General features: G+C 45.6%; 1 protein-coding gene across 1 annotated transcript; it reads left to right on the top strand.

Annotated features, from left to right (window-relative positions):
* The first annotated feature begins 5,162 nt into the window (after nucleotides 1-5,162).
* LOC142250407 (cytochrome P450 2B11-like) lies at nucleotides 5,163-18,677 on the top strand. Its single transcript, XM_075322571.1, has 9 exons — nucleotides 5,163-5,336; nucleotides 13,323-13,485; nucleotides 13,565-13,714; nucleotides 15,220-15,380; nucleotides 15,498-15,674; nucleotides 15,881-16,022; nucleotides 16,504-16,688; nucleotides 18,140-18,281; nucleotides 18,493-18,677. Exons 1-9 carry the CDS (start codon nucleotides 5,163-5,165, stop codon nucleotides 18,675-18,677), a joined length of 1,479 nt encoding a protein of 492 aa, XP_075178686.1.
* Nucleotides 18,678-24,266: the final 5,589 nt, after the last annotated feature.

Here is a 24,266-nt window from a genome sequence, read left to right as displayed (position 1 = left end):
CCCTCTCTGTCTCTTTCCCTGTCTGTCTCTTTCCCTGTGTCTGTCTCTTTGTCTGTCTCTTTACCTGTATTTGTCTGTCTCTTACCCTGTCTGTCTCTTTCCCTCTCTTTTCCTGTCTGTTTCCCTGTGTCTGTCTCTTTACCTGTCTGTGTCTGTCTCTTAACCTGTCTCTCTTTCCCTCTCTTTCCCTGTCTGTCTCTTTCTGTGTCAGTCTGTCTCTTTGTCTGTGTCTGTCTCATTGTGTCTGTCTCTTACCCTGTCTTGTCTGTTTCTTACCCTGTCTGTGTCTGCCTCTTCCCCTGTCTGTGTCTGTCTCTTTCCCTGGCTGCATAGTGACACGCTAACATTCCATATAAGGGCGTGGCTGTGCATTCTTCTGAAGTTCTGGCTGCACTGTGGCTCCCAGCTCCATTTGCTTTAATGGAGGCAGGTTTTTTGGTGAATAACTGTAAAGCGCGGGGTTAAAATTTCCCCTCAAAACATAGCCTATGATGCTCTCAGGGTCCAGAAGTGTGAGTGTGCAAAATTTTATGGCTGTAGCTGCGACGGTGCAGATGCCAATCCTGGACATACATACATACACACATACACACATTCAGCTTTATATATTAGATATACCGTGTATATATATATATACATATATATATATATATATATATATATATATATATATATATATATTCTCTGCATCCCCGAAATATTCAAACAAGCACAGAGCACACTTCACACAAGCACCACGCACGCTTCACACAAATACAGTGCACATGTTACACAAGCACAGTGCCAAACTTCACACTTCACACAAGAATCATGCACACTTCACACACAAGCAATGTACACATTTAACATATACCCTAGAGTCAGTATGTGACGCCCTGGCAGAACCAGGTAGTCACACATTAGGCCCCCGCATAACACCACCCCCCACAGGGTTACATACCTGAAACCCTAGTCACCCCCCTTTGGGTAAGACAGGCACACCAGTGGGCGGGACCAGGCAGTTAGGAAATGCCCACCTAGGGGTCTAGACATCCTGGGACGGGAAACACAGTTCTTAAGTAGAGTTCAAGTTGAGAGGAGTGGAGGCTGGTGCTAGGTGTAGCTCCAGCGGAGGTGAAGCTCAAGTTGACCGGCGCCAGGGTTGGAGCCCTGGTGCCTTGGCTAGGTGGCAGACGGTGGTCTCCGTCAGCAGGCGACGTGAAGACGGCAGCCAGAGATCCAAGGTGGACCGGGATAGGGTTGTAGCCCGCCGGTACCGACACCGGAAAACTGACCCGGAAACCGTGCACAGAGTGGGTACTTGGACCCTGAAGCCAGGACTGGAACCAACGGCCTAGCTAATTAACCAATTGAGGGCAGGATTGTAGGTTCTGTCCCAACCAAAGTCCCGAAAGCAGACAACCACCCACAGAGAGGGATAGGGCAACCACCAGGGCCCAGGAGATCCCACGGGTCAGCGTCAGCGGGTACGGCTCCTCAGGTACACAACAAGCCGGGAGTGGACTCCCGTGTTGCATACTGGGAAGTCCAACACGAACACAAACAGTGCAGAGGGAAAAGACGGCGACCACCAGCCCGGGTGGGGGACCGGAGTACAACCGGCCACGGCGGTCGGCCACCAGCACATTGGTTTACCAAAAGACTAGTGTGATTTGTTCAACTGTGAGTAACCAAACATCCCCTGGTACGTCCGGGCGCGCCGGCCCCTGCCATTGCCATTCCCTGCACGGAGTCGCTGGGTCCCGGGGCAACCATCCCTACCCATGGAGGGGTTAACATCCAGGTGCCAGTACATCTCCCCCGGGTGACCCGCAACTGCAGCGATGTTGCCACACTTCACCACACACCGTGGGTCGCGTCACGAACTGAATACGGCCAAGCCCGTACAACTACGTCCCCCTTTTCATTTGGCGTGTCTGCGTGACCCCCGGGTCCAGAGGATCCCTCGAGCCACGCAAAGGGTCCGGATCCGAGCAGCCCGGCTGCTACAGGCGTGGGGGCGGCACACACTACATTGGGGACAATTGGTAATTATGGGCATGCACAGAACTATTTTGGACTTCAGAAGTTTTATATAGACTTCTCCCCAATATAACAATGTTGGCAAATTGGCTTTATCCTTCCCATTGAGATTTACCGCTATGCTGCATACCGCCCTTTCAATCTTGGTGATTGTTTCCTTTAGTCCATCTCCAGTGGTTAACAGGTTGGGTTTCCATTTATTAATGCCAAAGGCATTCTCTCTATAGGATATCCCAATATCTCATTCTGTCCGGGCGTTGGCGTTGACAGCCTCACCATTAGCAGTGACTGGACTGGAATGTCATCCAGGTCTGGCATGTAGGTGACATAACTATGTCCAAAGAGCAACCAAAGACCCAGTGTCCGGTTGTAAGTAAACAAGTGTCCGCCGGAACAGGAGGAAGTTCCTTTGTGCAAATATATCCATCATATTTACATAGTGCAAACCCCATACGTCATCTGTTCCTTGATAGTCAGCAAAATCTGAACACAGTGAGCAGAAAAAAATACCAAAAACAGGGAATGATTAATGTACCCGGGCTCTAAACTGAATTTATACATTTGACCATAATACCAAAAATTAAAGGGCACCTTTAACTTAACATCTTTACAGATCAATCCAAGCCTAGATCTTGAGAAGCCCAAAAACTGCTCAAAATAGTCCCCCGGAGCTGTCAGTGCCATTAGGGCAAAAGTAGTCAAATGTATGCAACTTTGATTTTCAGAATAGTTGGATTTTAAAAATTGTACTGATTGGCAAATCATTGCTACTTATTTTTTTCAATAACAGCGCCACCACTGTCCACTGGCTGTGCTTGGTATTGCAGGTGAACATTATTCACGTTGAAGAAGTTGAGCTACAATATTAAACCAAAGGCATGGAGAGGATTAGAGCTATTCCTGAAAAAAGCTCTTGATTTTCTAGTCTAGTCTCATTGGTTATGAACCAGCGTATTGAGACTCCCATATATTAATATCGGACCCCAGGTTTTCCCTTCAGCCTCCAGGCCGATCATGGTTCTCGGTTTACATTGCGTAACAGGTGTCTTGACGATGGAAGGATGGAAGGTGCAGTGGTACAGCCATGCCCCGCAATCCAGCAGTCCAGCAGCAGGTTCACTGGTGGTCACACTTGGTAACGTGGAATCCTTTGAAGGCTCCATTAAGGTTTCGGGTTTTCACAGTTAACGGACTGTCTGACTGCTGTGCCGCCGTGTCCAGCAATCTGAAAGTCTAGCAGTCAGGTCACTGGTGTTCACACTCCCCCGCTGCTCTCATTTGAACCCAATGCCAGACTGTTGGATTACAGGTCACGAGTGGGAAACCCGGTGACCTGGCTGTTGGATTGCCAAACTACTGTGCCACCATGTCCCACAATCCAGCAATTCTATAGTAGGTTCACCGGTAGTCACAATTGGTACCCTGGGAACCCAGCTTTGAACTTCGGTGACCAGACTCAGGTCACCACGTCTTACAGCCGGGTCACCCGCTGCCACCAGTATGCCCTAGATGCTGCAGTGATCGTTCATGTTTTAGATTACTGCAGCTTCTGGGTGTAGTAGAGCTGGGATCATCGTGGGATGTCATGTGGATTACATCAGACCTGCGGGGGTGTTTTGGGGTTTAATAAATTTGTGAAAGAGGTTATTTTTTTTTGTTTTAAATAAAGGATTTTTATGTATTTGTGTTTTTTTTCTTGTTATTTACAAGGTTGGCAATGGGGAATCTCATAGACCCATCTCCATTACCATCCCAAGGCTTGATGGCAGCTGTGATTTTTGACAAATCACAGCTCATATCAACCCCATATATAACCCCAAGTGCAACAGCACCAGGGTAATCGGGATGAGCTGGGTAAAGCTCCATAATTGGCGCATTTAAGGAATGTGCCAATTGTGGGGTGGCTGTGGGCTGCTATTTTTAGGCTCGGGAGGGCCCAATAACCTTGAATCTTCCAAGTTTGAGAATGCCAGTCTCCACCTGTCTCCTTTACCTGCGCTGGCTATCACAAATAGGCGGGGACCGCAGGCTATTTTCTTTTTTTTCTCCCTGTGCCTGCCAATCACAGTAATGCCAGTAGCCAATATGGCTACGACATTAGTGTAATTGGCAGTCAATCCCTGCATGTTTGGTGGCTGAAAATCAGGCACCAAACATGTGGGAAGAGGACTCGAAATTCCCCAAAGTGCTCTTTAAAAAATAAATAAATAACATTAATAAAATAATATAATATACAAGTTTGCAAAGCAAAAAGTACTAACTTCAGAAAACTCATTTTCATAATATCTTTTTAGGAATTCAGAGTTTGAGAGGGGGAGCCCATTCAGGACCCCCAAAGATTAACCAAAGGGGAGCTACAAAGAGCATTTTTGACTTTGGAGGACTACATAACTGCCCATTATTGGTCATCATGTAATGCTTCATTTCTCCTGCGGAGGCGCTGTCTATTTCTAACATAGGTTAGTACTGATCAGTGTGGAATTCCTGTGATTTTATAATCAATGGGCATTTGTTTAAAACCCTTTAAGAATATGTGCACATAGCGTACCCACTGAGTTTCTCCTGCAAAATATGTCTTTTTCCTTTTACAGCTTTTTAAATGTTTTTTTTTCTTTGCTGCTTTAGTTTTTATTTTTTTAATTTGCGTATATTAATAGTGAGCGACTTCTAAGCGGAAGCCGCCAGAAGAATGTTCAGGTTTCCTCTTTTAACTGATTTGTTGCTTCGGAACCCTGAAAAGGAACTGAAGAGAAGGAGCGCGTGCGCAGCGTATTTCCTTATTTGTGCTGTTTTTTATTACTTAAGTGGATTCCAAGAGGTATTTGCCTGAAAAGTGACATTTCTGTAGATTTGACTCAGCGTTGGGTGAATGGACGAGGTCTGAGCGCTGTTATCTCTTAGAGATGTTGTCACTACTTGTATTAGGTAATCCGCTCGGTATGTGCTTTGTACATTTCAAAATAATACGAATAATTGCCAAAATTACTCAGTGCTAAATTATTTGTTTCCCAGCCCCCGGTTCCATGACCCGGAGGACATGAGCCGGGATCACCCGAGTCCCCACCTTGGAGGTTGTATATAACAGCCCTCCGGAGATGAGCAGCATTACACCTCTCCAAGAGAGACCCAGACTCATCAGCATGCTCCTAGCCACGACTGTCCTCCTCCTTGTCTTATTATGTCTGGTCTGGACAATATGGGTCAAAGGAAAACCTAAGGACCCTCTACGTCTGCCTCCGGGACCCCGTCCATTGCCAGTGATCGGTAACATTCTCCAAATAAAACCTCAAGAGTTTTTGCTTTCACTCCAACAGGTAAAAAATTAGAGTAATTAATATGTAAAACTGGATTTATGCAAAAATAGTGTAAATTCTAGAGACGTTTTTATTAATTAATTTATTTATAAAAAAAAAATGAGGGTAATTAATACATAAAACCGGATTTATGCAAAAATAGTATAAATTCTAGAGACGTTTTTATTTATTAATTTATTTATAAAAAAAATTAGGGTAATTAATACATAAAACTGGATTTATGAAAAAATAGTATAAATTCTAGAGACTTTTTTATTAATTTATTTATAAAAAAAATTAGGGTAATTAATACATAAAACTGGATTGATGCAAAAAAAATATAAATTCTAGAGACTTTTTTATTAATTTATTTATAAAATAAAATTAGGGTAATTAATACATAAAACTGGATTTATGCAAAAATAGTATAAATTCTAGAGACTTTTTTATTAATTAATTTATTTATAAAAAAAAATGTAGGGTAATTAATACATAAAACTGGATTGATGCAAAAATAATATAAATTCTAGAGACTTTTTTATTAATTAATTTATTTATACAAATAATGAGGGTAATTAATACATAAAGCTGGATTTATGCAAAAATAGTATAAATTCTAGAGACGTTTTTATTTATTAATTTATTTATAAAAAAAATTAGGGTAATTAATACATAAAACTGGATTTATGCAAAAATAGTATAAATTCTAGAGACTTTTTTATGAATTTATTTATAAAAAAAAATTAGGGTAATTAATACATAAAACTGAATTTATGCAAAAATAGTATAAATTCTAGAGACTTTTTTATTAATTAATTTATTTATAAAAAAAAATGTAGGGTAATTAATACATAAAACTGGATTGATGCAAAAATAATATAAATTCTAGAGACTTTTTTATTAAATAATTTATTTATACAAATAATGAGGGTAATTAATACATAAAGCTGGATTTATGCAAAAATAGTATAAATTCTAGAGACGTTTTTATTTATTAATTTATTTATAAAAAAAATTAGGGTAATTAATACATAAAACTGGATTTATGCAAAAATAGTATAAATTCTAGAGACTTTTTTATGAATTTATTTATAAAAAAAAATTAGGGTAATTAATACATAAAACTGAATTTATGCAAAAATAGTATAAATTCTAGAGACTTTTTTATTAATTAATTTATTTATAAAAAAAAATGTAGGGTAATTAATACATAAAACTGGATTGATGCAAAAATAATATAAATTCTAGAGACTTTTTTATTAAATAATTTATTTATAAAAAAAAATTAGGGTAATTAATACATATAATTGGATTTATGCAAAAATAGTATACATTCTAGAGACGTTTTTATTAAATAATTTATGTATTTATTTATTTTTATTAGATGTCACTTTATCGGATATAAAGATTTTTTTTCTGTATAGTGCATTTTTTATTTGCAAAAAAATTATTTGCAATTGGATTTAATTACAAATTTTGATTCATTTGACTTCTATGCTGTTGCACGGTCTATGGCTAGTTACAGGAGTTAACTGAGAATCGGTCAGTGAGATTGCTCTGATATAAGAGGTTATATCTTTAATTTTTCTTCTGAGCTCCTCTCACCTGATTTATCAGGCTGTCATGAATCATCTGAGAGAAGGACTATATCTGAGAGTTTTTAGCGCTTTTTTATGTGATTTGTAAAAAAAAACCATGCAAGCTAATCCTTAAGCCAGAAAAGTCAATGAATCCTGAAGTGTAGTGCACATGCTGAGGGAGTTTTTTTTATTGCAGATTTGGTGCAGAAAATAATCTGCAGCATGTTAATTTATTCAGTGTTTTTGTAGCATTTTTCCCCCATTGAAAGCAATAAAAAGACTTGCGAAAAATGAGACAAAAATCGTATTTTTACTCTGCCTCTTTTCTGCCAAGAGATGCAGAAATGATACAGAAATTTCTGCAACTAAATGCTCAATGTGCGCATATACCCTAGGAGTTATAAACTATTGCTCAAAAAAGAGCTCACTGATGAACTGTCAGTTAACTCATTCCGCAACTGGCAAAAGACAGATCAACACAGAAGCTTTATGAAGCAAGGAGCGCAACATTTTTATGCAAATCAAATTGTAAAAATGAATTTTATATATATATATATATATATATATATATATATATATTTTAAATATATATACATATATATATTATACATATATATATATATATATATATATATATTTATATATTATACACAATATATAGTTAGATAGATATATACAGTATACATACTGCTCAAAAAAAAATAAAGGGAACACCAAAATACGATTCTGTTGTTTAGGTGTTCCCATTATTTTTTTATATATATATATATATATATATATATATATATATATATATATATATATATATATATATATATTATACTGTGTGTATATATATATATATATATATATATATATAATTTAAAATGCACCTAAAGATATCCATATTTTTTAATTATGTCATCAAATGTACAGGAGTAGAAAAGAAATAGCTTTTTCCAGAAGCGGCTCCGTTGATGTCCATGGGATGTATCTGGTACTGTCGCTCAGCAAACTCAAAGGAGAGGGATTGAGCAGCAAACTACCATACCAGACACAGCCATTCATGGATAAGATCTGCATTCAGTGGACACCGACTTTACCATTACTGAGATAGGCGACAGTTGGTGCTTATAAAGTTCTATGGAAGAGGATCTATAGGCAAATCCAGACATTCCACTGTAAGTTCTATTAAAACAAGTTTTCCATAGAACATTATGAGCACCAACTGCCATCTCCTATCTTAGTAATGGGAAATTGAGGACAGATATTACCCCTGAAATGCGAACTTTGAGAAAGAAAAATCAGTCCAAGATGAGAAAGAAGTGTATTTCCCTGATCATACATGTTACAAAGTTTCTTCTTTTCATGAGTAGTATTGAATTCCGCCCAAAAAATAATAATAAAATGATGATTACTCCTTAAAGGGACCTTTAATTCCCATTCATGAGTAAAAAAGACAGTAAATCCTTTAAACATAATGGAATGTTTGTTACCCATAGCAACCAATTAGAATCTTTATGATCCCATTAGTTCAAATCATTAGACCCATGACTTTTAGACTTTTAGACTTAATGAAATTCCCCCATATTCTAATTGTGCGTAAAATTGGTTCAATTTACATTATACAAATAAAACAGCCAAAACACAGTTTGTGGAGTAATGAAAACTCCAGGTCAGGAGAGGTGGACATGATCCAGGGATGAGGACCTGGAATGTGACGTGCCGGGGTCCGTCCTCTACTGTTTGACAGCCATGGCGTGACTCTTGCGTTATTACCAGGGATTTCTTCACTGGACTCTGTTCACTCATTAACTTCATCTACAATGTGTTGTCTACCACATGTTGTAGAGGAAATCCCTCGTGCTGGAGATTAAGAATAACAGAGCTGATGCCGGCCATCTGAAGGGTCTTGGGGTAAGAAGCGTGAAATGTATATATTATATATGTCGCGGGCGGAGGAGGGGACGCTGCGCTCTCCCTTCTGCTCAGGTCCGGCGGGCACTGCGGCCTGCTGCTGCCGCTGCTCGGTGGCTCGAGCGATGGGCCGGATCCCGGGGACTCGAGCGGCGCTCCTCGCCCGTGAGTGAAAAGGGGGGTTGTTGTTGGGTGTGGGGGTTGTTTATTGTCCGTGACGCCACCCACGGTTGTGGTGATTTGTTGACACCACCGCTGCTCTGTATGGGGATCCCGGGAAGGATGGTATGGAGCAGCCAGTTGTTGTGTTGCCCCTCCGTGGGTAGGGGTTGGTGATCCCGGGGCCCAGTGGAGAGGTGGGAGATGCAGGGCTTGGTGGGCGCAGGGACACGGGGGCAGCGCTGTGCCTTGCGGCACTGTGGTACTCACTCAGCCTGAGACGATGACACAGTTCTCGGTAAAACACACGGCTGGAAAGACGGTTCCCACGGACGGCTGCACTTGCTTTCCCCAATAGGTGACGGTGACGGTCCCTCTGTCCTGCACCTATGTTTACAATGGTTGCGAAGGGTTCCCACTGGTAACCCGCTCCCCGGCTTCAAGCTGGACCGAAGGAGCCCTACTTTGCCCGCAGGCGCTGGCCCTGAGAAACTGGTGCCCTGGCGGTGGCGGTGTCTCTCCTCAATGGTTGGACGGTTGCCTTCAATCGGGACTTGGTTGTTTGGAGACAGACGTCCCCTTCACTGACGGATTTGGCAAATTTACGGCGACTCCTAGCCTTGCCGGGGTCCGAGAGGCCCCTGCCCTGGTGCTGACTGTTCTTCGTATACTGCTCCAGACCGCCGGGCCACTACCCGTCCGCGGTCCTTCCAGCAACCTCCGAGCAGTCCCCCTCCAGACTGTCACTGCCGTTGCTGACCTTGCTGACACTGTCCAGGCACACAGCCGGACCAACTTCAGGCTTTACTACTGTTTCTTGCCACTTTACTTCAGCTTTTCTCTAAGCTCCACTGCCACTTCCTTCTACTTTCACTTCCTACACTTCACCCTCTTCAGACTCTAGTCTGGCTTCAACTGCCTGGTTCTTCCCGCCTCCAGGGCTGTGAACTCCTCGGTGGGCGGAGCCAACCACCTGGCCCACCCCCTGGTGTGAACATCAGCCCCTGGAGGAAGGCAACAAGGATTTCGGTAGCTTTGGTGTTCCTACTGGGGTGTAGGGTGTGGTGGTGTGATGACCTGTGACCCCTGGCTTGCCCAGGGCGTCACATTCCCCCTTAGCAAAATGCAGACCGTCCGCGGGCTGCCCGTCCAACACCGGTTTTATTTTCTGGAAAATGTAAAAAGAATAACACACATACAATTTATGACAACATCCCACAACGGGAGTCACATTTCTTAAACGTTACTAACGGTTTACGGTTACGGTCTCCGCTCTCTCCCACCCAAGCAACCTGGCCCTGATGCTGCCCCTAAAACCCAGGCAGCACCCCTTGACCCAAGTCCTGCACAAGCTACCCGAGCGGGATCTGTCCTTCCCCTCCAGAGGGTAGCCACCGGTTCCTGTGGTGGCTGGGCCCCAGCCTGCTCTGCTGAGGGCCCTCCCTCCAACCTGCCTCTCCGGTGGCGGCAATGCGGAAACGGTAACGGTAAAACAACTTATTTACATGCCACTAACGTTTGTGGTTGCCCTGCAAGTTCACGGGCTTGTCCATAAGCAGTTCCTCATGCAAAACTTTTAAACGGTCCCCACGGGGACAACGGTGCCGGCTACGGCCGGTTCAATCACGGTTAGACAATCAGATAAAACTTCGGTTATTATTTTCATTTTTATCTTTCAACTTTCAAACAAACAATCAACTCAGTGGTGGTCCCAACGGGGACTGCTGCAGCGGGCATCCGCTGCCCTTGAGGCGGCTACCACCACAGGGGGTCGGCCCACTCCAGGACCGAACGGTACATGGGGTTCTCCTTCCATTGGCAGTTCAACCCCAAACCACCGACAGCCGCTGGGAATGGCGGCAGAGGCAGCGCACTTGGGACCTCCTCTTCCATCAACGGCATTCTCTCCGGCCCCCCGGCCGCGGCGCTGCTGTCCGTCTCCCACTCAATCAGGGCTGGTTCGGGGGTTTGGGTGGACTGGTCGCGACACGGCACGGCGGCAGCGGCCCCTTGCTCACGGGCACCCACTACGGCAACCATCCTGCGCATCTCTGCCTTCCAGTCCATCAACTGCTGCAGGCTCTGCGCCCTCACCTTCACGCAGAACCAGCCCAACTCCCGCTCTAGCCACGCAGCGGTCCCGGCGGGGAGTTCACCCGGGCCGCAGTCCTCAAAAGCTACTCCGCCTCGTTTCCCCCAGAGCTTGGGTACTCCGATGGCGGGTATTCCCGCACTCCAATTCGGGGACGCCACCATTTCTCCATCTGCGTCCCCCTTAGCTTCTTTCCGGCCCCTACTCTATTGGGGCGGGGTTTTGGCCTTCGCGCCTCTGCTACTCGAGAAGACGCTCTAGCGGGAACATTTCGCGCCAAAGATGGCGACTTCCGAAATTTTTCAGCCGGACACCTCCGGCGGTCACAAGGCGCACCTCTACCCAACGGCAGAGCGGTAAGATCCTGTTCGTGACGCCAAGTTGTCGCGGGCGGAGGAGGGGACGCCGCGCTCTCCCTTCTGCTCGGGTCCGGCGGGCACTGCGGCCTGCTGCTGCCGCTGCTCGGTGGCTCGAGCGATGGGCCGGATCCCGGGGACTCGAGCGGCGCTCCTCGCCCGTGAGTGAAAAGGGGGGTTGTTGTTGGGTGTGGGGGTTGTTTATTGTCCTTGACGCCACCCACGGTTGTGGTGATTTGTTAGCACCACCGCTGCTCTGTATGGGGATCCCGGGAAGGATGGTATGGAGCAGCCAGTTGTTGTGTTGCCCCTCCGTGGGTAGGGGTTGGTGATCCCGGGGCCCAGTGGAGAGGTGGGAGATGCAGGGCTTGGTGGGCGCAGGGATGCGGGGGCAGCGCTGTGCCTTGCGGCACTGTGGTACTCACTCAGCCTGAGACGATGACAGTTCTCGGTAAAACACACGGCTGGAAAGACGGTTCCCACGGACGGCTGCACTTGCTTTCCCCAATAGGTGACGGTGACGGTCCCTCTGTCCTGCACCTATGTTTACAATGGTTGCGAAGGGTTCCCACTGGTAACCCGCTCCCCGGCTTCAAGCTGGACCGAAGGAGCCCTACTTTGCCCGCAGGCGTTGGCCCTGAGAAACTGGTGCCCTAGCGGTGGCGGTGTCTCTCCTCAATGGTTGGACGGTTGCCTTCAATCGGGACTTGGTTGTTTGGAGACAGACGTCCCCTTCACTGACGGATTTAGCAAATTTACGGCGACTCCTAGCCTTGCCGGGGTCCGAGAGGCCCCTGCCCTGGTGCTGACTGTTCTTCGTATACTGCTCCAGACCGCCGGGCCACTACCCGTCCGCGGTCCTTCCAGCAACCTCCGAGCAGTCCACCTCCAGACTGTCACTGCCGTTGCTGACCTTGCTGACACTGTCCAGGCACACAGCCGGACCAACTTCAGGCTTTACTACTGTTTCTTGCCACTTTACTTCAGCTTTTCTCTAAGCTCCACTGCCACTTCCTTCTACTTTCACTTCCTACACTTCACCCTCTTCAGACTCTAGTCTGGCTTCAACTGCCTGGTTCTTCCCACCTCCAGGGCTGTGAACTCCTCGGTGGGCGGAGCCAACCGCCTGGCCCACCTCCTGGTGTGAACATCAGCCCCTGGAGGAAGGCAACAAGGAATTCGGTAGCTTTGGTGTTCCTACTGGGGTGTAGGGTGTGGTGGTGTGATGACCTGTGACCCCTGGCTTGCCCAGGGCGTCACATATACACACAATGTAAGAGTAGACATGTAGAAGAATGCACCAATAATGGTATATAAAATACCACTCAAAGAGAAGGTACCTACCCCACCCAAAAAGTTATCTATACCTCGTCTTCATGAGGGTCTTCTTATTGGCAACTCCGTGTCATAAGCTACCCGGAATCCTATACAAGACATAACCCTACACAACCATCATTGACTTCAATATCTTGAGATATCATGAGATATGAAACTGGAGAGACAAGGAGGGCCATAAGGTCTTATCTGAGAATAAGAAGGGCTTAGAAAGCAAGACAGGTTCCCACCTGATGTGGTTGTGAGATCCAACCAGTAAAATGGCTTACACAGGTTGCTGCAGAGCCCCACTGGGTTTGACATCAAAGATTGGGAAGGAAGGAGTTAATCCTGCACTGCCGGTAGACGAATAGAACAAGACGAATAATCCTGGAGTGTGCTTATTTGTCAACACGTTTCGGAGTTACCAGACATTACCAATGTGAATGTCCTGATGAAGGAATCTGGTGATTCCGAAACGCGTTGACAAAAAAACCACGACTAACCATTCACGACTAACCTGCTGGATTTGGGTCACTTGGAAGGTATATAATTTTAAGTACATTATGAATTCCTGTATTATCACCTACTTTTTTTATTTTCTTCACAGTTCCAGAAAAAATATGGTCCAATATTCACTATTTATTTTGGATCTCGCCCAACTGTGGTGATTTGTGGATATGATGCGGTAAAAGAGGCCTTAGTAGACAACAAGGATGTGTTCAGTGGGAGAGGGAAGATGGCAGTGCAGGACTATGTGATGAAGGGATATGGTAAGATGCCCTTTCATTAGACTTGTCCAACTTAGACTTGTCCCATTTAGGAAACCCACCTGAATATTTTCTCCTCTAGGCATCATAGGCAGCAATGGAGATCGCTGGAAGCAGATGAGACGCTTTGCACTTACCACCCTTAGAAACTTCGGGATGGGTAAGAGGAGCATAGAAGAGAGAATCCAGGAGGAGGCCCAGTTTTTAGTGGAAGAATTCGGGAAAACTGAAGGTGTGGAAAAATGTCATGTGCCATACGTGTCTCTACATTATGCAACTAGTCATTGTAGTCGAAAATGTGTTACAAAGGCATAGACAAGGAAAGATAAGTTGGGGTCCAGGATGTGTTCCACATTAGACATTCCAAGGGTCAAACCATTAAGCGATTAATCAGGAGAATTCTGAGATAGACAGCTGGGTCAGAAGACAAGATATTGATCCACAAAAATGCTCCATGGTACTATCACAAAAGTGCAATGGGTAGCATACGTGATAGGAGACTGGGGGTTTAAAAGAGCACCAGAATCATCTATAGACCACAAAAGCCATCTCATAATTAGTCTGATAACTAGCTCCAAACCATTGGCTGGTCAGCCAGACCACCTGGAGGATACGTCAAACTGGCTCTTCTACCACCCATCTGTCTGGCCGGTTAAGAGAAAGTGGTGGCATTAGACAGAGATGTTCTCCACTGAATAGATGGTAGGAGAAAATGAAACAATAGTTATGTTCGTCAGGCCAGGAAGGGCATGTTTTGGTACCAGACTCCATGACACCTTAGAAGAGGAAATCTACCCAAAAGACTCTTCATCAGTATTTAAGTCTGCATCCATTTATATTTCATTTTTTATAACTAGGGTGCAGTTTGCAGCCAAAAATGAGGTGACAAGTTCCCATTAAGTGTGCCAATGGTGTTTGAGTTTCCAATCCCCCAAATTTGCAGAATGATTCCATAGCCTGTATTACCGTACAGTGAGAAATGTAGACACTTTACAATGCTTCAATATTGTGATGCTAGTCACTACCTTACGGATAGTATAGATGAAGAGTAGTCAGGAAAGCAAGGCTCTGGTAACAGGAGGACATGTATGATCATAAGGGGTAAACAGGAGCATAGTCAGGTCACAATCTGAGAGTCAGAATACCAGGAAAGCACGTAGTGATGCAGGGAGAAAACAGAGACGTGGTCAAGTAACGGTCCGAGGTCAAAGGCGGTAACAGGGAGCGGGCAGAGAGTAGTCAAATAACAGACCAGGGTCAGAAAACCAAGATCAAAACACTAACAGACACACAAACCAACAGCAACACTGCAGAACCAGAAAATACAACTGGCGAGGTTCTGGGTTAGTATGCTCAGTAAAGAAGCCTTAGCAATTACCAGGAAAGTGGAACACCTGAGTAGTCAGCACCAACCCAAAACCAGCGTGGAATCCTGCGTTGTAAACAAAGTTGAAAGTTCAGTATCTAAGGAAGGCGCCGCAGAGCATATCCTAAGGCAAAATGCTCTGCACAGAGGAATTGTGACAAATATAATATAATCCAAGTATAACTCAACGTCCAATTGCCCAATTACACAAAATGATTAATGCCCAATTGTTCTTCATAAACAAGTTTCTAAAATTCCATAAACTACTGTCCATCGCCATGTGTTATAGGGTCAACGCAAAGGACAAGCGAGTAGAAGTCACCTTTATTAGATTATATTATTATAATTTATCCTTTTCTTCTTCTCTATAGGGAAACTGTTTGACCCAACTTTTTTCCTTGGTTGTGCTGTATCCAACATTATCTGCTCCGTTCTATTGGGCAAGAGGTTTAGTTACAAAGATGAACGATTTTTGTCTCTTCTTAAAAATGTCACTGGGGCTGTGCGATTCATGAATTCTGTATGGGGTTTGGTGAGTACCATTGTTTTACTTTTCACTCTTTTTTTATTTTAAGAAGTTGCCTTTCAAAATGACTTTTCGACACTAGATCAAAATCCTTCGCTAACTTGGTCAATTGTCCTATTTTAGATTTTCTCCTTCTTTCATGGAGTTATGCACCATATTCCTGGTCCTCACCAGAAAGGTATTCAGCACCTGTTCGACCTCAGAGCATTTATCCAAGAGGAGGTGAATGAAAGTGTGAAGACCCTCAACCCCAACTCTACACGGCACTTTATTGATTGTTTTTTGGTTAAGATGCAACAGGTACAAAAATTAAATTTTCTGGTTTTTAGAGATTTGTTGTTAAGAGTTTCATTAAGACTTAACTAGTCAATATTAAAAAATATATGATATATATGACCAGAAATTTAACTTAGTGGTTGCTTTATTAGTTTTTCCTGAGATCCACATATTCAAACCTGCCACCTATCTCGCTTACTAAACATAATCTGTTTTTTGTCTTTTTACAGGAAAAAGAAAATCCATCCTCAGAATTCCATAATGAGAATCTTCTAGGGTCTTCAATGAACTTGTTCTTTGCTGGGACAGAGACGACCAGTACCACCCTACGATATGGCTTCCTCGCTCTACTAAAATATCCTGAAATACAAGGTAAATAAGTTACGATCGTATTTGCATTTAGATTCAAATCTGAGTGAAAGAGAATTTTACACAATTTTTAAGAATCGCATTATATTTCAAGGGTCAAAACATCCAGAGATTAATCAGGAGAAATACAAGATAGACAAGCTGGGTCAGAAGACAAAATATTGATCCACAAAATGCACCAGGGTAGTATCTCAAATATACAATAGGTAGCATACGTGATAGGAGACTGGGACTTTAAAAATGGCACCAGAAACATCTAACATCTATAAACCATAGAACCCATCTCACAATTAGTATTATAACTAGTTCAAAGAGACCTGGAGGTCAAACTGGCTCTTGCACCACCGATCGTCTGGCTGGTTGGTTATGAGAAATTGGTGGCACTTGGCAGATGTTTAGAGGTCACGCACAAATATATTTTCCCACCCTTTGATCCCCATTTCTCTTTGAAGGCTAATTAACTTCCAATTTAATTCTCCTTTAGCAAAAATCCAGGATGAAATTGACCACGTGATAGGCGACCGTCGGCCATCAGCAGAAGATCGAACCAACATGCCTTACACTGAAGCTGTAATTTGTGAGATCCAGCGGTTCTGTGATATTGTTCCCACCGGGGTTCCTCACTCTACAACAGAGGACATCTTATTTCGAGATTATACTATTCCTAAGGTAAAAGTCTAACACAAAGAAAGGATGGGCACCAAAATTGTCAGCTAGTCTCTGAGGCAAAGTTCACCCCATGTTTGTGTGTACATTTGACATACACATTGACACCAAAACATGTGCTTCAGATATATACTTCTGTGGGCATATGTATACATTCACTCCCATTGTCTACCTGTATGCTGGATATAAAACCTAAGTGTAACGTGAACCTAAGAGCCAAAAACATGATTTATATTGAGTAGAAAGAGTAAACGCCGAAGAACCATTATCTTGAAGCCACCAATAGCTTACATGATCTCTAGACTTAGGCCAACGTAGAAAGAACATTGGATGCAAAATATTCATCACAGTTTTCAACATGAAGGTTCTACTCTGACCATCAAAAAGAATCAGAAGTCATTTTCTGTTGTCGTTTTAGGAACTATCCTCCATGATGTTTAGTTCCGTTGTTATGTATGTATATATTTGGCATTCTCTCTCCTATAAAGACATACGAGTTGCACCCCCATTATGTAGTAAAGTCCCCAGCCTGTTCTAATGTCCCGCATCCTGGGCTCCTTCCTTGTAAATATGTCCCCCATCTTGGTATTTATAACCCCATCCTGATATGTCCCCCATGCTGGCAAATATATCTCCCCATCCTGGTATATATGTCCCCATCCTAGTATATATGGTCCCCATTCTGGCCCACATCCTGGTGTATATATAACCCCATCCTGGTAAAATTGTTCCCATCCTGGTATATATGTCAGTATCCTGGTATATATGTCCACATCCTGAGCCCCTCCTGGCATATACTGTCCCCCTTCTGGGGCCCTCCTGGTATATACTGTCCTGCACCTTGTATATACTGTCCCCTTCCTGGTATCTACTGTCCCCCTCCTGCTATATATCCCCATCCATTCTGTTTAATGCCAAAACAACATTGTACTCATCATCCCTGGTTCACACATCGCACAGGGTCCTGTGTATCCAGCAGACAGTGTACAGCAGCTTTAATCAGTGTCATCGCTATTGCAACGCATGACATCATTGCCATGCGCCGCCCTCAGTCACTCGGACATAGATGAAAGCTGTCAGCTTCTGTTTGACCGGCAGCGTGTATTACAGTACAGGGACCCAATGGGTCTCTGCACTGTGATGCATTTCAGCTGTATGTGCAGCCTCAGAGGCACATCCAGCTGAAGCAGGGGCTGGGGCCGGCGGATCCCCTGCACCCCTGGATCCCTGTGACTGTGATCGTTCTGCCCCTGGTTACTGTTATCTTACTGTGCGGAGGTTCTGCCCATATTTGTGCAGTTTCCTCCAGGACTGATGTGAAAAATGTCTGTCTCTGTACACTGCTATGGAATATGTTGGTGCTACTTAAAAAACAGAAATGATAAATTGAAACATTAGGAAAACTCTTTTAAGATAAAGAATTAATCTAAATTTTTTCTTTCTTCAACCTTCAGGGAACAAATGTTTTCCCGTTATTGACGACTGTTCTAAAGGATCCTGATCAGTTTCCACAACCAGAGCTCTTCTCCCCGGATCGGTTCCTAGATGATAAGGGGGCGGTGAAGAAACACGCAGCTTTTCTGCCATTCTCCACAGGTAAAATGGGCTTTGTTATTGGTGAAGATGAGTTAATTAACAATTGTTTGGAAGATCAAGTTCTTTAACAAAATATTATCTTTAGTTCTGGGTCACGAATTGACCAACCTTCGGTAATTGCCCTCAGAAAACAATCCTATAATTTACATACGGAATTAATCTTGAGAAGCATTTGAACAAAAATTCTTAAAAATGTTTCTTTTGTTTGTAGGAAGACGAATCTGTATAGGAGAAGGTTTGGCTCGAATGAAACTTTTCCTGTTCCTGACCACGCTCCTCCAGAAGTTCACCCTGACCACAGTGGTGGCCACAGATGACTTGGACTTGACCCCTGAGTTTAGCAGTGCCGGCCATCTGCCCCGTTCTTACAAGATGTCTGCGATTCCTCGTCACTAACTTTATGATGTATATATGTTTATATCAATAGTAATGTTTTTGGTTGTTGCGGTATGTAAAACTCACCCGAAGTCCAAATCTGCTTGACTTTTTGTCACTTGTGGCTTTCGCAGAACATTAATGGCCACAACATGACCACATTCACTTTCATTATGGTGCGATGTAGCATTGGTATCTTCGGCCGCACATTGTACTTAATTTCCAAAGTTACCGTGTAGTCCCTAGCTTTAATTATTTATATATTTATTTATTATTTTTTTTCTTTTTTTTGTTTTAAAGCTAAGGACAAACATAGTTTTTTTTAAGATTCTTTTTAATAACATTAAGAAATTATCTTATTTTTAGCATTACATTTTTTTTTGTTGTACAGTGTGTTTCATCATTGACTTGGCATCCATATTTAGGCCTGCCTTACGTGAACAAATAGTCCTAAAAAAATAGGAAAAAAAAAAGCGTATTTTGTGTGTATATATACTGTATAATTGCTGGCCACAATTGGAAAATCATTTATTTATTTCATGCAAATAGAATGTAAAAAATGTTTCTAATTTTCTTGAAATAAAATTTTATTTTTGCTTGAAACATTTGTAATTGTTATTTAAATGTAATTATTTTACCAGTATATCAATAAAAATAGGCAGTAGCAGTGAGAACTTACCATATTTTTCGGATTATAAGATGCACTTTTCCTCCCAAAAGTTTGGGAGGAAAGTGATTGGTGCGTCTTATAATCTGAATGTAGCTTACCGGGGTCGTGGAGAAGGGGTTCAAGGGGCTGGGGGAATGCTGCGGTGGCTGTGCAGGGGCTGCGGTGGCTGGGCTGGTGCGGGGTCTGTGGAGGCTGGTGCTGGGCTGGCTGTGCAGTGTCAGTAGCTGCTGCGCGGGGTCTCCGGCAGCTTTACTGGCGCTGCGGGTCGGGTGGTGAGGACTTCAAATAATGCCGCCCGGAGTTGGCACATGTGCAGTTGGAGCTCTCGGCTCAAGCTCTCATCTGCGCAGGTGCTGCCTCCGGTCCATTGATCTCCCTCCGGCGGACTTCAGGAAAATTGTGCCCAGAGGTGGCGCTTGCACAGATGAGATCACGGCTTGCCATTGAGCCTAGAGCTCAATCTGCTCTGACTCCGAGCACCATTTCTTTGAAGCCTTCACCGTCTGCAGCCACCGCAGCAGCAGCCGCCGAAGCCTGAGCCCCAGCACAGCTGCGCCAGCATGGCAGCACCAGCCTCCGCCGCATCCCGAGCTCATCCTCCGCCTCAGCAGCAGCTGCCGCAGCCTGAGCCCGTGCACAGCTGCCCCAGCACGGCAGCACCAGCCTCCTCTGTAGCTCGAGCCCCAGTCTCCGTAGCAGCCCCAGCCTCCGCCGCTGCATCAGCCTCCGCCTCTGCACCAGCAAAGTCTCCTCCACCACCGTTACTACAGTAAGTACTACCGGATTACAAGATGGACCCTCTTTTTTTCACCTTTTCTTGCTCTGAATTTGCGCTGCGTCTTATAAAACGAAAAATACGGCAGATACTGCCATTTTGCACACCTCTCAACATATCTATGAACATTGGGAATCTGTAATAAATTGTAGATATGGGGTTAATCTGCAGGTTAGTAGTGTTAAAATGCTCTATGGACGCCTTTCTGAAAGTGCGGGTTACTAGAGGAAATAAACTTTATTCCTCCCAGGAGTCGCTGGCTTTCAGTCATAGAGGCGTGCACACATCAACAACAGTCACTGCTCAGTACTTGAGGGCTGGCACCAACCGTGGCGGCACCGACATGCCTGCAGACAAAGGGGGCCCTGGATAAAAGTTTAAAGCGGGGCCCTACATGCTTACATATTGCACCATCACCGAGTTCAGACTGGTAAAGGAGTGTGATCGACATTACTTAGAAGAATGATTTTTGTTCATCCATAAACAATCCAATCACCCGATTAATGAGCAGCATTTTGCTCGTTCATTGAGCGATTGACGACAAGTTTACACCTATCAACTCTAGTCTGCTCTATCGAGATTTATAAATGTGGATACTATGTACACACTATATAATATAAACACTGTATGTTACACACACTTATGTATACACTCATACAAACACGTCTGTATACACACACATAGCACACATACATGTATTCACTGAGCACATACACACAAACACATACCAAAATGTCACAATGTGACTGTGTAAGGTGTGGCCAGACCCCTTACAAGGAGGTGCAGTGTTTTCCCCTGAAGATACCCCCGCTGGGGTAGACAAAGCTGTTGATGTGTTATGTTGATGTTTTATTGTAATTGCACTATTTTAGTGGGTTTCCCCTAGTGGCCGGGTGGGACGGCTGTCCCCATAGAAACTGTACAGGAGGGAGGAGGAGCCGGCAGCTTAGGGGGAAAGGGAGTGTGTGTGTGTTGAAGGCAGTTGATTCCGGGACGGGGGAGAAGGAACAGCCAGGGGCAGAGTGTGGAGCTGAGTGGACAGGAAGAACGGAGGGAAGGAGAGAAGAAGTGTCCTCAAGGGTGAGGCAGAATTGGTGTGGGTCCAGTCTGTGTTAGCCGGAGTGGGAGCCTAGGTGAAGTGGAGTAGCCGGGCACATCCCCACTAGAGGAGACAACAAGGAAAGATTTCCCCGGACAGGAATTGTGACCGTGTGCTATAAAATCCGTGCATTGAGCTGTCTGTGAAACTCTGTGCAATAAATATGTCGTTTGGTTTATCTGATCCCTGCCTGAAGAGTCTTCCTGCGGCTGACAGTATGCTCTCTTCCACCACACTCTGCCCCACAGAACAATCCCCTGTCCCAAAAGTGACGGCGAAGCCGGGGGTAAGCCTGATAGAAAAAGGGGCCACGACTACAATCCCCGAGGCACCCCTGGCACCCCGTTACATGTGGCGTAGTCGGCAGGATCCGGATTATTAGCGAAGGGTCCCGATTCCATGGTGGGAAGAACAAGTGGTGCCTAAGGCGTTGGACCGGGCACAAGATGGCGGCAAGATGGCCGCCGTCTTCACGAACACAGTGAGTGCGCGAAGAATTGGCGCCAAAAGAAAAGCCTGGGGCTAGCCGGTGAAGAAAAAGAAATGCGGAGTACGCCACTCAAAGAGGGGAGGTGCTGGCCCCAGGATGCTGACGAAGACATGTGAAGTGGGCGGCGTTACAGGAAAAAAGAAGAGCCGCCTCGGCCGGGTCGATTTGATGTGCGAGACTGGGGGTGGAGTGTATCCAAGAGCGGGAAAAGAAGGCCCGCCTCCACCTTCCCCAGCATCTCCACCTACCCCGGCGCCATTGCAAGAAACGCCAACCCAGAGACCGACTCCGAGCGAGAAGGAGACCCCGAGAAAACAGCATGCTGCAGTGGGCGTGCTGGTAGCAACCAGCCTGGGGAGAGGACGCCCGAAGCAGACTGCGACCGCGGAAGGACTTACCCTTAACCTACCGGCTGTGCCAGGAGGACCGGAGCGGCCCACAAAAGTAACGTGGGGCATTTCCTGGGATACCGCGACCGGTGAGACCTCGACTGAAGTTCGAGCCACCTACACGGCGCAGCTACGGCCGGGAGGCGAAGTCCTGGGAGCACCACTCCAGTGTCCGGAGATGTTCATGCCAGGCGAGGTGAGACCTCCAACCAGCTAGAAGAAGACGAGTGGGGATTCTTTTGGGAGCCGGTAAAGCCGACGCCCCTGACTCAGCGAAAGTCCCCACCGCCTGAACCCGATCCGGTGCAGGAAAGGTTACTGGCCGAGACCGTGGCCCGCGAAATGATGGACGGTCCCCTTAGCGACGAGTTTGATCGGCAGTGCACCGTTGGCACCGTGGTCAAATTTAATCAGGCGGAGGGCTATGGATTCATTGAGGATGAAGAGAACGGTGACCATTTCTTCTACAACCGGGTTAACCTGGACATTGAGGGCTTACCACAACGCCTTCATACGCTGTACCCGGGAGAAAAAGTGAAGTTCCGGAGAGAGGTGGCGGTGGGATGCCGGGGCCTATTTGCCGTGGGAGTGACCCGGATGCCCACGACACAAGAGGCCGCACAGTGACAGCAAGAGATCGAATGGGAAGAGTGCCAGTACCGGAGACGCACTCAACAGAGACCGGTGCTGGCTGAGATTTCCCAGCCGAGAAACACTCTGGCGGTGTCGCCAGAAATCATGACAGGACGGAGTGCTGACCCAGAAAAGGGGACACCGGTGGTGTTAGCGATCCACCAGAGCATGGTCACACACCCGGTGATCGTCGTGGGTAGTCCCCAGCCGTCCCGTTCAGTGACCCCATCACCCCCGTCGGGGGTTGAAGAGGCAAAACCGGAGACAGAGGCGCCAGAACCACCAGTCAACTACGAACCATTCCGGAGGCTGCGCCGCTTGCCAGGTCAGTCCCTTTCCGATTATGTGAGGGCCCAGCGGGCCGAATGGCAGCGCGCTTACCACCCCGAGTGACCCGTAATGACCGGAGATAATGGGCCTGTTTGTGTTGAGTACCGGCATTGTTGAAAGAGCCGGAAAAGTTCCACAGTTTGCAACCATGTTTAACCTACCGAGCCCGGAAGGAGCCTGATGCTGGACTGAGCCCAGGGCTCCCTCTGTGTTGTTAACGGAGACTTTACTGTTTGTACTCCTACCTACAAAGACCGGGAGTGCTGTGAAAGCCTCCGGGCACACCGTCTACAAAGATCGGGAGCTCCCAGGAGGGACTCCGGGCGCAGAACTTGTGCGCTCCGTGGTTGACTTTGTTTATGAAGGTTTTAAAGTTTTATTCAAAGTTTGTCTTGCTGCTAAATTCTGTTTTCCAGGTTCGTGCCTTGCCGGGAGGCTTAGGCAGAAAGAGGGGAGGAATGTAAGGGGTGGGCAGACCCCTTACAAGGAGGTGCAGTGTTTTCCCCTGAAGATACCCCCGCTGGGGTAGACAAAGCTGTTGATGTGTTATGTTGATGTTTTATTGTAATTGCACTATTTTAGTGGGTTTCCCCTAGTGGCCGGGTGGGACGGCTGTCCCCATAGAAACTGTACAGGAGGGAGGAGGAGCCGGCAGCTTAGGGGGAAAGGGAGTGTGTGTGTGTTGAAGGCAGTTGATTCCGGGACGGGGGAGAAGGAACAGCCAGGGGCAGAGTGTGGAGCTGAGTGGACAGGAAGAACGGAGGGAAGGAGAGAAGAAGTGTCCTCAAGGGTGAAGCAGAATTGGTGTGGGTCCAGTCTGTGATAGCCGGAGTGGGAGCCTAGGTGAAGTGGAGTAGCCGGGCACATCCCGACTAGAGGAGACAACAAGGAAAGATTTCCCCGGACAGGAATTGTGACTGTGTGCTACAAAATCAGTGCATTGAGCTGTCTTTGAAACTTCGTGCAATAAAGATGTAATTTGGTTTATCTGATCCCTGCCTGATGAGTCTTCCTGCGGCTGACAGTATGCTCTCTTCCACCACACTCTGCCCCACAGAACAATCCCCTGTCCCAAAAGTGACGGCGAAGCCGGGGGTAAGCCTGATAGAAAAAGGGGCCACGACTACAATCCCCGAGGCACCCCTGGCACCCCGTTACAACTGCAGGATAGTGGAGGACAAAGGGCTCCTATACTATGGCTATCAATGACCTCTGGATTACCCC

This window comes from Anomaloglossus baeobatrachus, chromosome 9 (assembly GCF_048569485.1).
Source record: "Anomaloglossus baeobatrachus isolate aAnoBae1 chromosome 9, aAnoBae1.hap1, whole genome shotgun sequence".
Classification (NCBI taxonomy): domain Eukaryota; kingdom Metazoa; phylum Chordata; class Amphibia; order Anura; family Aromobatidae; genus Anomaloglossus; species Anomaloglossus baeobatrachus.
This window is presented reverse-complemented; position numbering and strand designations above follow the sequence as displayed.